The sequence below is a fragment of the Dipodomys ordii genome, unplaced genomic scaffold (genome assembly GCF_000151885.1).
Source record: "Dipodomys ordii isolate 6190 unplaced genomic scaffold, Dord_2.0 Scaffold49, whole genome shotgun sequence".
NCBI lineage: Eukaryota > Metazoa > Chordata > Mammalia > Rodentia > Heteromyidae > Dipodomys > Dipodomys ordii.
Window position 1 is genome coordinate 2,093,874 of NW_012267265.1, and position 13,692 is coordinate 2,107,565.

Sequence of the window (13,692 nt, forward strand, 5' to 3'; positions counted from 1 at the left end):
TCTTTCTTTTAGGGTGTGTTGGAGAGTTTCCTGGGTACCGCTGTCTCTGGAGCTGTGTTTTGCCTTTTTGCTGGTCAGCCACTCACTATTTTGAGCAGCACAGGACCTGTCTTAGTTTTTGAGAGGCTTCTATTTAATTTCAGCAAGTATGTATGTAAATGTATACTTTAGCACTGTCCGATTATAGAACATTTAGTCCAGATAAATCCAAGAATTAGTCTCAATACTGAGAGGGTAGAATTTATTACCAACTACACAGTCCAGTACTTACCAGGCTCTTCTGTTGTGTTATGTGCCTACTTCTTTCCCAATTACTGTCTTCCTTATTGTCCTGCCTTTGCCTGAGGGGTTGATCCTTGAGGATGGAATCCCCCAGCTTCCTTTGTCCTATGGCTATCTGTGGAACATGACAGGTCAGGGAGAAAGGTCCCAGTATGTCTGTTTTTCCTCACCATTTTCTGCTTTGGCACAGCAGTCTGGCAGTCTTAGACCCTCAGACTTTAGCCTGTGTCAGGTGTCTCGTCAACCCTGGCTCTGGCCCTTACTAGGCTCTGGTAACTCCATTCTTCCTTGACCTTCTCAAATCTAAAGTTAGTATTGGCTTCTTCATGTTGCTTGCTCATTGCCATTCTTTGGTGTACTTCTGTAGTTAGCCTGTGTATTTTGTTTTCCTCAGAATTCCATTTCAGAATGTCATTTCCTGCCATGAATGATCCCAAGTGTTAGGGTAAAGAAATGACTTATGCAAGAATGACTTATTGAAATATAGTTTGTTAATTAAAAAGACTGGCTGCTCTTTACTTGGTTCACAGCTCCTAATGCCAGTTCTAACTTCTTTGTTGAAGATAGTTGCCAAGGCTCCCCTGAATAATAACAGATACTACTATGTATCAAGTAGTATACTAAGTACATTTTTATATCCTAACTCACTTAATTCTTATAGCAACCTTCTGATATAGGGATTGTACCACTTTGCAGATGAGAAAGTAGGCCAAGAGTAAGTAAATTACTAAATGTTACATCTCTGGTCCATGGTGGGCCTGGGATTTGAATTCCTGGTTTCTGACTCCAGATGCCACATCTTAAGGAATTGCAAGACACTGCCAGTGGACATGACAATAATGACACCAATTTTAATTTAGATATGGATAGATTTTAAAAAGATACATTCCGAATTAAGTGAATTATGCAGATAGGTATCTTAGCATGCATTCAAAGTTTCCATATAATTTTATTATTGTACAGTTTTAGAACTTTAATTTCAGAATAGTGCTTATAATAAATACCTCATAGACTTAAGTACTCATCTATGAGTTAAAACTCATTGTGTGCTCAGAAACAATCACAAGTTAGAGGCAAGAATGAGGATTTAAAGCAATGAATGTTAAGAACACCAGCAAGAGTTTTCTGAGAGCTTAAAGATATGAATTGTAATAATATTGGAAATTTTCTGTATGTCATTGTTACAGATCCGTCCTCTGTTCTAATTCTCAGAACATTGGAAGGAATCTTACTCATGTCAGTTTATAGAAAGAGTCAAACAGTTTTTATATGTTTAAGAAAACATCTCGTGAGACAAGAAAGCCTTTGTGGAAAGATTAAACAAGCATGTATTATAAACAGGAACAAACATGCATAACCTTTGCAGAAAGATTTATTGGATGAAATGTGATCACAGCCTCAATCTACAGAAAATGTTTGCTTTAAATAATTGTAGGATAGAGATAATTTCCTTTCACTAAGCCTTTTCTTTTCTCACTTTCCCTTCTGTTTCAAGTAATTTTATTTGAACACAGTTGTAAGGCAAAGAAAAACATTTGAGAAATCAAGCTTTAAATTCCTCATTGAGTAATGCAAATCAGCATTATTTTATTCATGATGCTGCGAATTTATTCATTTCCTTCCATTATAGAAGCAATGCTAATGTTTTGTTGGGATTCAAACTATTTCATAGGTCACTAATTCCCAAAGTGTGTTCCATCCATGACTAGGCTCATTAAATGATCCTTGGAAGAAGGCTTCCATGTTCCCAGTAACCTGGGATATGCTTTCTGTTATGTCTTCCTTTTTATTATCTATTTTGCACTTCAGCACCGTAAATAATCTTTGAGGTTCTTTAGTAAACAACCTTTATCTTGCCCAGATTTTACCATCTTGGGAGATACAGATAAGTCCTTGTTTTGTAGGTTCAGCTAGTCCTTACTGCTCATCACTGTTAGTATTATGCTCACCTTTGGTCCTCGGCTCCACCTGCATCTAGGCCCCCTTCCATTCCTGAAGTTCCCCCCATACAGCTGGCCCCTCCCTCTCTCTGCCCAGACCCACCTGAACTCCCACCTACTTCTCATCCTTTCCCTCAGACCCTCCTGCTACCTGGATGGGGACAGAGGCCATGTGCTCCCTCTTGGGGGAAATATGGCTCCTCTAATAAACCTTACAATAATCTTTCTCTTGCTTGCCTGCCTCTGTGTGGTCCCCTGAGATGGATGTGTGGGACTCCTTCAGTCACCTTGTATAAAAGTTTCTCATTTATTTTTCTTCCTTTTTGCTGCTTTAAGCATACAACTTTTATAATGAAATTCTATTGGCTTTAGTGATTTCAAATCATTTTTCATTGAAGTACTGAGGGAGCATGAAAGTCTCTTAGTTTAGCTACTTTGGAATAGTGTTTAGGTTCTAAGATGTAAGTTTTTACATGCTTCTTCCCCTTGGTGCCCAGATTGATGGTATCCCAGCCTTTAATTAGTTCATGGATTTACTTGTCTTCCTGTCCTGTAAACATCAATTCTGTAACACTGGCAATCTTAGAGTAAAATCAAGATTGCTATATCTCTCATCTTATCAGGGAAGCAAGATTAGGTGATTGTTTAAAACTTTTAAAATTCTGCTAGCTCAAAAGTAATAAGGATTTTTTCTTAACTCTGACTTTGACCTAGACTCATTGTATGAAAATAGGAATCATTTCAAATTTCTAGTTCACAGCCTTTGCTCTGTAGCATACTTGTCTCACAAGGACATGATGAGGAATAATCAGTAGGGTAATAGACATAAAAGGAACTGGAAAGCAATGGAAAAACTGTATTCTGTATTCCTCAGAACATTTATAGAAGATAAGTTTATACTGGTGTATGTTTTGGCAGTGTATTCCAAGAAACAAGAAACACAAACATTAAACCACCTTGAGCCCAATGCAAATCCTGTGAGGAAACCATGCTGTCATTTTTTAAAGAACCAATCAAGAATCAAGAGATTTTTTTTGTTTCTGTCCAGTTTTGCCATTCAAACCATGACTTGGGTAAATGACTCAACTATATAGTGGGCATATTGGTATCTGTATCAGATATCTGTTGTTCCAGAGAAACAGAACCAATGAGATGCATATACAGAATGAAATTTGTTACAAAGGATTGGCTCACATGATTTTACAGGTTAGCAAGCCCATTAACCCACAGAGCAGTCTAGTCTGGAAACCCAATGTTTCACTTTTAGCCTGGAGGCTGGCTGCAATCGGACCAGAAAGAGGGAGTGTTGCAGATCAAGTTCAATAGTGGGCCGCAGAATTCTCTTTTGCTTCTGGAGAGGTTAGACTTTTTGTTGTGTTTAACCTTTGTCTGATGAGATGAAGTTCATCGCATGTGTAGGAGATCTGCTTTATTTCAACCACACCAATTTAAATGCTAATCTTCCCAAAATACCCTCATAGAAATTTCCAGAATGATGTTTGACCAAATATCTGGCTATCTTGTCAGCCAGATTGACAACAAAAATAACCATCAAACTATCTAGGGAATTTTTAGCTCTAATACTCTGTCATTTTTATCTGGTACAGGATCAATTAGTTATAGACCAAGGTCAGTCATTGTCTTAAGCAACAGGCATTCATTCATTCATCCAGCAAGGTTTTGCTGAGCATAGAGGATTTGAATTTTATTCTCAGAGCAGTAGTCATTACAAGGTTTTAAACTGATTAGCATTTTAACATACCATTTTGCTGCAGTGTGGAAAATGGCTCTAAGCAAAACAAACATAGTTACTAGTAAGGATACCAGCCAGGTACCAGTGGCTCAGACCTGTAATTCTAGCTATTCAAACCTGAGGATGCTTAGACCTGAGGATCACAGTTCAAAGCCAGCCTGAACAGCAAAGTCCCCGTGAGACTTTTATTTCCAATTAACTACTCGCAAATCGGGGGTGACACTATAGCTCAGAGTGGTAAACCCTAGCCTTGAGCAAAGAAAAGTTCAGGGATAAAGCCTAGGCCCTGAGTTCAAGCCCCACAATTGACAAAAAGAAAAAAAAGGATACCAATTCAGGGGTTCTTAACAGGCAAAGACTTCATAGCTCAGGCTGGATTAACGGTAGGGGCAGAAGAGATGATATCTTTACAAAAGTTATAAACAACTTGCTAGCAGTTATCAAAAACATACATCCAAGCCAGGCATGGTGGCTCAAGCCTGTAATTCTAGCTGCTTGGGAGGTAGAGATCAGGAGATTGTGGATTGAAGTCAACTGAGATATAAAAGATCACCAGACTTCATCTCAATCATTGGCTGGATACAATAGCTCACACTTGCTACTGCACCTGTAGGTTAAGTATGGTAGTATGTCCTGTCATCCCGAGAAGCTCATGTAAAAGTTTTCTAGTTCAGTTAAATCTGGCCTTAAAGCCAGACACTACCTTGAAAAAGCAAAAGCAGAGTACCCAGTGTACAAGCTGAGTTCATGCTTCAGCACCACCAAATGAAATAAAAACAAAAAACAAAAACAAAAACAGAAAAATCCTATGTCCAAAAGCAAGGTTATAGAACTTCAAGGATTCATGATGTTTGGTCCCTAGTTAAGAACTATTACTATTTGCTTTTATTACTCTCAGAAAATTTTAGAAGTTAATAGAAATCACTGCAAAGGGCTCTCCACATCAACTTAAGAGAATCAATATGAAATTTTAAAGTATCAACCTTAGCTCATCATTTCCTAGTTGTGAATCTATGAGAAATGGAAAGGGCATTGGAAACAGGCTCATTTGGTTATGGTGGTTTGTTCCATGTTTGCTGAAGGACAAGTACCAGCCAACAAAAGGTGATCACAAAGCTACTTCATACCTATTTTCAGAAAAAAGATGTAAGATTGTAAGCCTTCTCGCCCTACCCATGGAGAGTGTCATGTCTTACTGTAGGAAGGTAACACAGACTGGTCACCATCCATACTTTTTCTGTCTGCCCTTGTTGGCGGTGTTTTATCCACAGTGTACTTGATATCTCATCTGATCCACATGCCTTTTTATCTTCTTTCATTTTCCAGGCTTGACCCTTACTTAAGCTCATCTGGGAAGTTTGTATACCTTGATTCTTTTCTCCCCTTCAACTTTACCTCCCTTTTAGGATTTGTTACCTCTTTTTTCAAGACATTATCACTTGATATTTTGTAATATGCATGTGTTTATCATTTCATCTCCTTCAGTGGATTCTGCTTACTTGGGAACAGAACATACTGATCTTAATGTCTTCATTAACTAATTAAAACATTTATTGAATGCATACTAGGTACCAATGTTATGCTTTAAAATTGCATATGGTATAAATTCCATGATTGTAAAGATCATATGTCTTGGATGAAAAAGTATTAATGAGCTATCCATAAACAAATGGTATATAAAGCATTTAATGTGGAATTCTCTCAGACTTCAAGAATAATTCCACTAAATAATAATACACTAAATCAAATTCTTAAAACTTTCTGAATAAAATTGTGCTTTACATCAGGAGCTAGAGGTAATCTTGTGTTTTTAACAAGAATTCTGTAGTCACTTGGTAATTTTACATTCTCTATGTTTTTTGAAGGAGGAGATTAAGCACAATCTTTCTCATTTTTAGGGACCATAATTTTAACTACTTGGAGTTTCGACTTTGGATTGGTCTCTGGTCAGCCTTCCTGTGTCTCATTTTGGTTGCCACCGATGCCAGCTTCTTGGTCCAGTACTTCACTCGTTTCACAGAAGAGGGCTTCTCTTCTCTAATTAGCTTCATCTTTATCTATGATGCATTTAAGAAGATGATCAAGCTAGCAGATTACTACCCTATCAATTCCGACTTTAAAGTGGGCTATAATACTCACTTTTCCTGTGCCTGTATGCCACCGGACCCAGGTGAGAACGACTTACTACTTGCATTTACCCAATATTTGGAGAAAGATAGAAGTTCTGTGCTTGCAGTTTTCAATGTGATGTAATGGTCCTCTGAAGGTGTTTTATTTTATTTTCTCTGAGCAATATCTTACTGACTATGAAGTCTGAGCTATCTTTTGCTAGTGATTTAATCAGGAATTGAATCACTTGGGAACATATATATAAGTAGCTCAATGCTTTAAAATTACCTCAAACTGCAGTGTTTACAATGAACTATTGTGTACATTGTTCTCCATTTTATGTGGTACATGAGGGGATCCAGGTATATATAGTAACAGGTGTATAGACCAGATAAATATAATTATCTCATATTTTACTGCTATTTTTATTGGCATAGGAATCTCTTAGGTAAACTTTGAATTGGTTATTTTAAGCTCAATGAAAGAAACTAAGAAGATACTTATTTTATATAATTTAAATCATTAAATTAGAAAAAGAAATTCAGAAAAGACTCATCTACTGGTAAAGTCGGGCTTTATAGTTAACTCTACTAAATAATGGAAAGAAATGAAAAGAAAAAAGAAACCTGAGAAAGGAGAGAAAGAGAGACAAAGCTGAAGAGAAAGTTAGAGACTGAGCAGGGAGATGAAAGAGGCATAAAAAGAGCATGTTGTGTTATGTTGTGGCAGCATATTTCTGTTTTATAGACATTAAAGTAATTTCTGGATGAGGAATGTTCTTCTATACATCCTAACACTTTAACATTAGTCTTGCCAAACCTAAGACAAGATCAGAAATTTTTCATAAAAGCAGTATTCAGCTTGACCTTTGAAATATTGTCATGGAATACTTTATCATCAGTTTATCATCTGAGACTTTTGGACAAGGGTTTGACTTCAAGAAAAGTTGCCTTAGTGGTACAGTGGAATGAGGGGTTATATTGGACAATCAAATGACAATTATGCAATTAGCTACCTGTCAATTTCCCTTAAAATAAAAATTGATTCATGGCCACACTTTTTGAGTAAAGCCCCATGGACCAGAAATCCAGCAGTATTCTGGGGATTGTATAACACAAATATGAACACTTACATTGTATCTACTTTCCTTGTGGATTCTGAGGGGAAACCTTGTCATATTTACAGTAAAAGAAATATAGGGCTGGGAAGGTGACTCAGTGGTAGAGTGCTTGCCTTGCATGCATGAGGCCCTGGGTTCGATTCCCTAGCACCATATAAGCAGAAAAAAGCCAGAACTGGCACTGTGGCTCAAGTAGTGGAGTGCTAGCCTTGAGCTGAAGAGCTAAGGGACAGCGTCCAAGCCAAGTTCAGGTCCCGCGACCAAAAAAAAAAAAAATTAAAAAATTAAAAAAAATACAGACATAGTGACTGGATGCAAAAATAAATGCTTATGAATGTAAAAGACAAATAAAATGCTATGAAGAGTTGTCCTTTTTGTGGGAGGCTAGTTAACATGAATCTCCAGAAATGCTGGTGGCACAACCTATTCTTCTCTGTCCCCTGAGTGGACAACAGAGCTGCACTGAGCGATCAGAGCTAGTGATGACAAGATAGAGCATCTTGGACTTCATGCTTACAGTTTCTTTCATCTGGTCTAAGGAAAATCAATACACATTAGAATCAAACCCAAGCTTAAAAGCAAAACAAAGAGGTACAAAGTGGAAATTTAAAGATTTAGGCAAACATGTGCACTGGAGAGATGTAATAGGCTAGTGCACATTCTATGTATTGACTTGAGGTATTTCATTATTTATGTATTTGTTTATTTCCAACTAACTCTCTCTTGTTTCTATCTCTTGGAGTTCATTTCATAGAATATTACTTTTATGATCACCTGCACATAGCTATTGAGCCTAAGGTATTTTATAATTTATAAAGTGCTTTGAAGAGAATAAGCATGCAATTATGACAGACAGTATTATTAGAATCAATTAAATATACTCCCCCAACGAAATACAACTATGAGGAGTTGTTCCTGCAAGAGAAGAAGCTAAAATCCATGCAGCCATTCACCCTGTATCCTCAAGGAAATCCCAATATTGAAATTATTGGATTTACATGCCTACTTAACATTCCTTTTGAGTTGCTTATTTATATTTATACATACTATTTTAATTAACACTTACTACTAATAAATATTATATAATTTAATTATTACCAGACATTATTTATTAACAAATGTTGTTTGCTATTATTTTAAGTAATTTTAATTATAATTTTTCAGAACTTAAAAAAAGTTGCATAAGGGGGTTAACATGTCCATCTAAGTGTCCAGTGCTTCTTTATTGGTCATTTCTGTTATTCTCTCCCAACCCATCTCTTCTCTCCTCCCAGACTCATTTCACATTTCTGACCTTCTTAATCACATTATATGTCTTGCTTATTCTTACTGTATTTGTATCTTGTTTCCTTTTACATTAATCCACCCCCTCCCACTATAAATATTTATATGATTATTTATTCATGAAATGGTCCTTAGGCTAAATTATTAGGCAGGATGCGTAATTAACTACCAAGGTTTTCTACCTCTCAACTGTGTTCTTTGAGGTGTTCATAAAGCCAGATGAGAGTTTTGTCAGCACACCTGTCATACACAAAAAGGTATACATAGTGTTGTTCCCGTCCCTACCAGAGACTAATGGAAACTTCCATTCATCCTTTTAATTGGATACAGGCAGAAAAGGAAATGTGAAACCAAAGAAGACATACCAAATGTGCTCATGTAATTTTTCTTCTGGGACAGATCTTTGTATTTGAGAAGTGATTACACCAGTTTGAGCCATGAATGAGAAGTTCAGGCTTTCCCTTTGACCAGATTTCTCCAGGTTGTTTAGAAAGTCTATGGTAAATGACTTGAGAGTGCACTCAGAAGTACTAGCATTCCTCTTCCCTCTGGAAAGCACCAGCTGGGCATTAAAGTAGACTTTGAAGTCAGAAATCTTCTATTGGAATTCTAGGTTGGCTTTTGCCAAATATGACTTGGGCAAGTTCCTTTCTTCCACTGAGATAGTTTAGCTTCACTGAGATAGTTTAGCTTCACTTTAGCTTGTTAATTATTTGGGGGAGAGAATGGACATTTAAAAGCCTAATTAGTATCTTGCCCTTAGAAAGTTTCTTAAAAAGTCAGAATTTTTTTTTAAACCTGTTTAGGGTCCAGACTTGAACAGTGCTTAATCACTCATTTCACAGCAAATTACTTGATCTACTTATTAGAATAAATATCCAAAGAGTAACCCCTACTTTACTTCTTTTTGATATCCTTTATGAAGTCAGAGTTATTATGACTTTTAAAAATGGCTTGGAATTAAAAAATCAAAAGAAAAAAAACCTTTTAAGGGCTGCAACTAAAAGATTAAATTGACTGAGGCATCTTTTGCAGGAGAGAGAAAAGTGAAAAAGAAAATTTTTCACTCAGTGTCTGTTAGCTGCCAAACAAGTTTACATATTCTATGTCGTGTAATATTTACGGCAACCTGGAAGAGGAGACAATTACTAATGGAATTCAAAGATTTTGAAACCTAGCAATAAATTAATCAATTCAGTTCATGTGTACACTTCTACTTGGTGTCAGAGGTGAAATCACACTCAGAAGTACATGTTGGGTATGCTTTATCACACCAGCAAATATCTACACCGAAATATTAGTAATGAATTGGGACATGATGAGCTTTTCTTCAACTGGACATTTTTGCTCTCATTTTGGGGTTTTGAACTGAATTATTTTCTCTTATCCACTTCTGCTGTGAAGCTATCAAGGCAAGGTGGGAAGTAGACAATCTTTTGCCTCTGCATTCACTAATAGTTCTCACATTTCTAAGATTAAAGGATTTTGGTGTTAAAACCATCATGCCATGGTTTTTGAATACTAGACATTCATAGAAAAACCATGAATGTCAAACTTCCTGGCTAATTTTCTTCTTGGTTTTGGTGTAAAGCTAGACAGATGACTTGGGAACCAAGAATAATTAGTATTAAAAGGGAGATAAAGTGCATTAAGAAATGGGAAATAAATGAGAATAAGTTTTATGAAAGACAAAATTTAAAGGCAAAATATGTTGTGGGTGTGAAGAGCTTTCTTGATGATTAGTGACCTCGGCTTTTATTTCTACAAAATCACATCTCAGTTGTCAGGATCACGGCTCCATCTGTGATGGTTGCTGGTTCATTGTTACATACTGTTCCAGTGTTCAAAAACAAGTCATCCATGCCAGCTTAAATATTATTGACTCATTGATTGAATTATTATACTAAGAGTGCATGTTGTGATGAAAGGAACTCTTTTGTTGTTTTTAGAATATTTACTTGAGCTGTGCATGGAACTGCATTACTCCTTCCCTTGCATTTTTTTAATTCTTTTTTTTATTGTGAGAATACCATACAGAGGGGTTACAATTACATGGACAAGATAACGAGTACATTTCTTATCAAGCATTGTCGCCTCCTCTTTGTTTCCCTTTCCCATCCCTTCCATCCCCTCCCCTCCCCAGTCCTCCCTCAACCCCCACCAAAGTTGTTAAGTTCGTTTTTTGACATAACAACTTGTATATCTCATTGTTGCAATGGGTCCACCTGTATCCCTAGTTAAACAATTTGTTTTTTCCCTTCCCCTCCACAAATTATACCAACATCAAATACAGTGAAAGGATGGGTTATACCGTGGGGGAGGAACATACAAAGCAACAAAGAAATCATCTTATAAATATGTTAGAAACAATTGCATGAAGAGAAACAAAAACAAAAAAAAACATTTGAATACTTATCTTGGGGTTCATTCCCCTAACATCAACTTATCTGATCTTTTCTGCTTGACTCAGACATATACTAGTTATTGCAAATAAAGGAAACCATGGGATAAGTTTCCTGTCAAGAAACACCAAACTGATGTATACAGATTATAACTGAAAGCTGTTAAGGTTATGTTGAACTATAACATTATCCCAAAGTGTTGAATGTATAAAAGAAATATACAATCATTAGTCTGAAGGGTTTTGTAAAACATGAGATTGTTATGAAAATGTGCTCTTTTGCAAACCACAAGCAGGTATTACCTCTATGGGTTGGTTTTTTAAAAATCTCTTCTAAAAGTAGCCTTTAAAAGAGTGTGTGTTTTCTAAAGAAATGTTCTGACATTCTAGAAATGCTTTAAAGGAAAGATACTAACTAGGCTTTACCACAAGCTTACCCAAAAAATAATAAACAAGAAAAGCATGATATTATAGACAAATACAAAATACTGAAAACTAGATTTAAGGGGGAAAAGTTTAAGAGTTTAGTTGCTTATACTTGAGTATTTATTGCAGTGATACTGACTAAACACTACAGAAAGGTTGTAGGCCATACATACTCATGTAGAAAAAGGCTTGAAGTCTGAGAGGCAAGGTATTCAGGTCTTCTAAGAAGATTATAGAATTCATTCAAAAACCTGAAAGCTGGATCTCTTGTAAATAGGAAAATGAATATGGACACCCTTTCATCTGTTTATCCTGTCTTCTCTTTTCTCTCCTTCCCTTTGTTTCTTTCTCTTTCACACATCAGCAGAAAGTTACTGGAGATCTGTTTCATTACTTTTTAAGAATTGTGCTATTTGCAATGAAGTAGAATATATGCATTCAAGTTGATGTTTTTTATAAGACGTTGTCACTTAAATATTATAGTTATAGCTGAATGAACAGGGATCCAACTTTCATTTGACCTAGACTTTAGAAATAAGTTCCAACTCCAGTATTATCGTTAATTTGCGTAATGTGTAAAGGTTGTGGTGCTTAAGGGTACATTAATATTTTAGGAATCATCAAAATAAATTTTCTGACCAGGTGTTGGTTTTCTATCTGGAAGAGAAAGCCTTGCTAAAAATGTTAAATTATAAAAGCAAGAAAAATAGCCTTAGGGTATAGACACTGTATTGTTCATAGAGGGGATATATTTTATTGATTTGTGGCTGACGGTTGCAGGGGGAACATGCTTAATAATAGATGAGTGGTTAAGAGGACTAAATCCTGTCTCAAGCACGAGTGTGTCACTGTATGATCTCTGTAAAAGGTAGTCTTTCCCTTGGCTGTAGGAACAGGCTAAGTGATTGGAAATAGTCATGGCTTCTATTTTATACCTCTACTCCCAGCATGAGGAGGCTCCCAATGATCCCAGATGATTGTCATGACAGTATAATTTCAATATCATTTCTCATTGTAGAGCCTTTTTATTAGCCTTCTATGATGCACCTATAGGTTATAACCAACTAAAAAGGAGTGAATTACCAGTTTGTGTCACCTCTGGTCAAATAGGATGGTCATTATGTGTTGCAGAATTAGAAAGCTCATGAAAAGGAAAAGAGGAAGTAAAACATAATCCTATTTTTCTTCCATGAACTGTGTATCATGGTACCTAAGTTTCACTTTTATTGTGTGCAATTCTCTTGCTATGAAGTAGGTTTAAATAACAGAATCGTGGTAAAACCAATAAGAAAAAGTTCTGGTAGAACATCCTTGAAGCTGGCATTTGTGAAAGTCTTTCACCAGCATAATAGATATTCTGTTGCTCATGCTTATGTGGTATTTGGAGAAAAACATCAATATTTGAAATACCCATTATTTTAGTTTCTTTTTATGGTCCTCACATATATTTTAACTTTCTACATAATGCTTGTAGAAATCAGGAAAGGGGAAACAGTGAATCTGGATTATCTCCACACCCAAACTTGTGAGGAATAGAGCTTAAAAATAGCTTACATGAACTCAGGCCTGTAACCTATATACTAATAATGGCCTATTATATATAGCTCCTGCCTATAATTCTAGCTAATTAGGGGGTTGAGATCTGAAGATCATAGTTTGAAGCCATCCCAGGCAGACAAATCCACCAGACTCTTGTCTCCACTTAAGCAGCAAAAATCCAAAAATGAATAGAGTGCCAGTCTTTAGGTAAAAAAGACAAGCCAGAGCATGAGGCCCTGAATTCAAGCAGATTAGGCATACACAGACAGACAGACAGACAGACACACACACACACACACACACACACACACACACACTCTACTGGAATGTGCCTAGTCATAGAACATCTCAAGCACTATTCTTGGTAAAAAAAAAAAAAAAAACAAAACTTTGGAAACAAAGAGAACAACAACAAAAAAAGGGAATAAAAACTTGTTAGTTATGACTGAAAGAGTACCACCTAATTCCTTACTTTGCCCAGAGTTCTGCTGGTTCAAAAGCCATTTTGAATGTCAAGGTATGGTGAGAATAAAGAGGACGAACGAATAAAGAGACTGCTGATATTCTGTATGCAGACAGGATGCCAGTATTGAGAGGGTGATGTCCCCCTCTGTTGTCCGCAGCCAAAGCCATACTTTATCTCCTGTTCTTTCTGTCAGTTTCTCACTAAACAGAAAGGAGGAAAGGCCAGCTTAAAGTGGAAAAGTCACAGATACACTTTAAAATTCTAATACTGACAAAATGCATTTCTTTATTCCAGAGTAACAGCGAAAAGTTTGATACACGGGGTGGCAGGAGAGGAAGGGGACAAGAAGCGAAAATCCAAATAAGGGAAAAT

The 13,692-nt window shown here is 36.4% G+C and overlaps 1 protein-coding gene across 4 annotated transcripts in view; it reads left to right on the top strand.

Moving 5' to 3' along the window:
- Slc4a4 (solute carrier family 4 (sodium bicarbonate cotransporter), member 4) overlaps window positions 1-13,692 on the top strand; it is a 312,953-nt gene that overhangs the window by 213,668 nt on the left and 85,593 nt on the right. For all 4 annotated transcript variants that reach the window (XM_013020185.1, XM_013020188.1, XM_013020187.1 and 1 more), the window contains 2 exons: window positions 13-146; window positions 5,874-6,145. In XM_013020185.1, coding sequence (XP_012875639.1) covers window positions 13-146; window positions 5,874-6,145 — 406 coding nt within the window. The remainder of the gene's footprint in view (window positions 1-12; window positions 147-5,873; window positions 6,146-13,692) is intronic.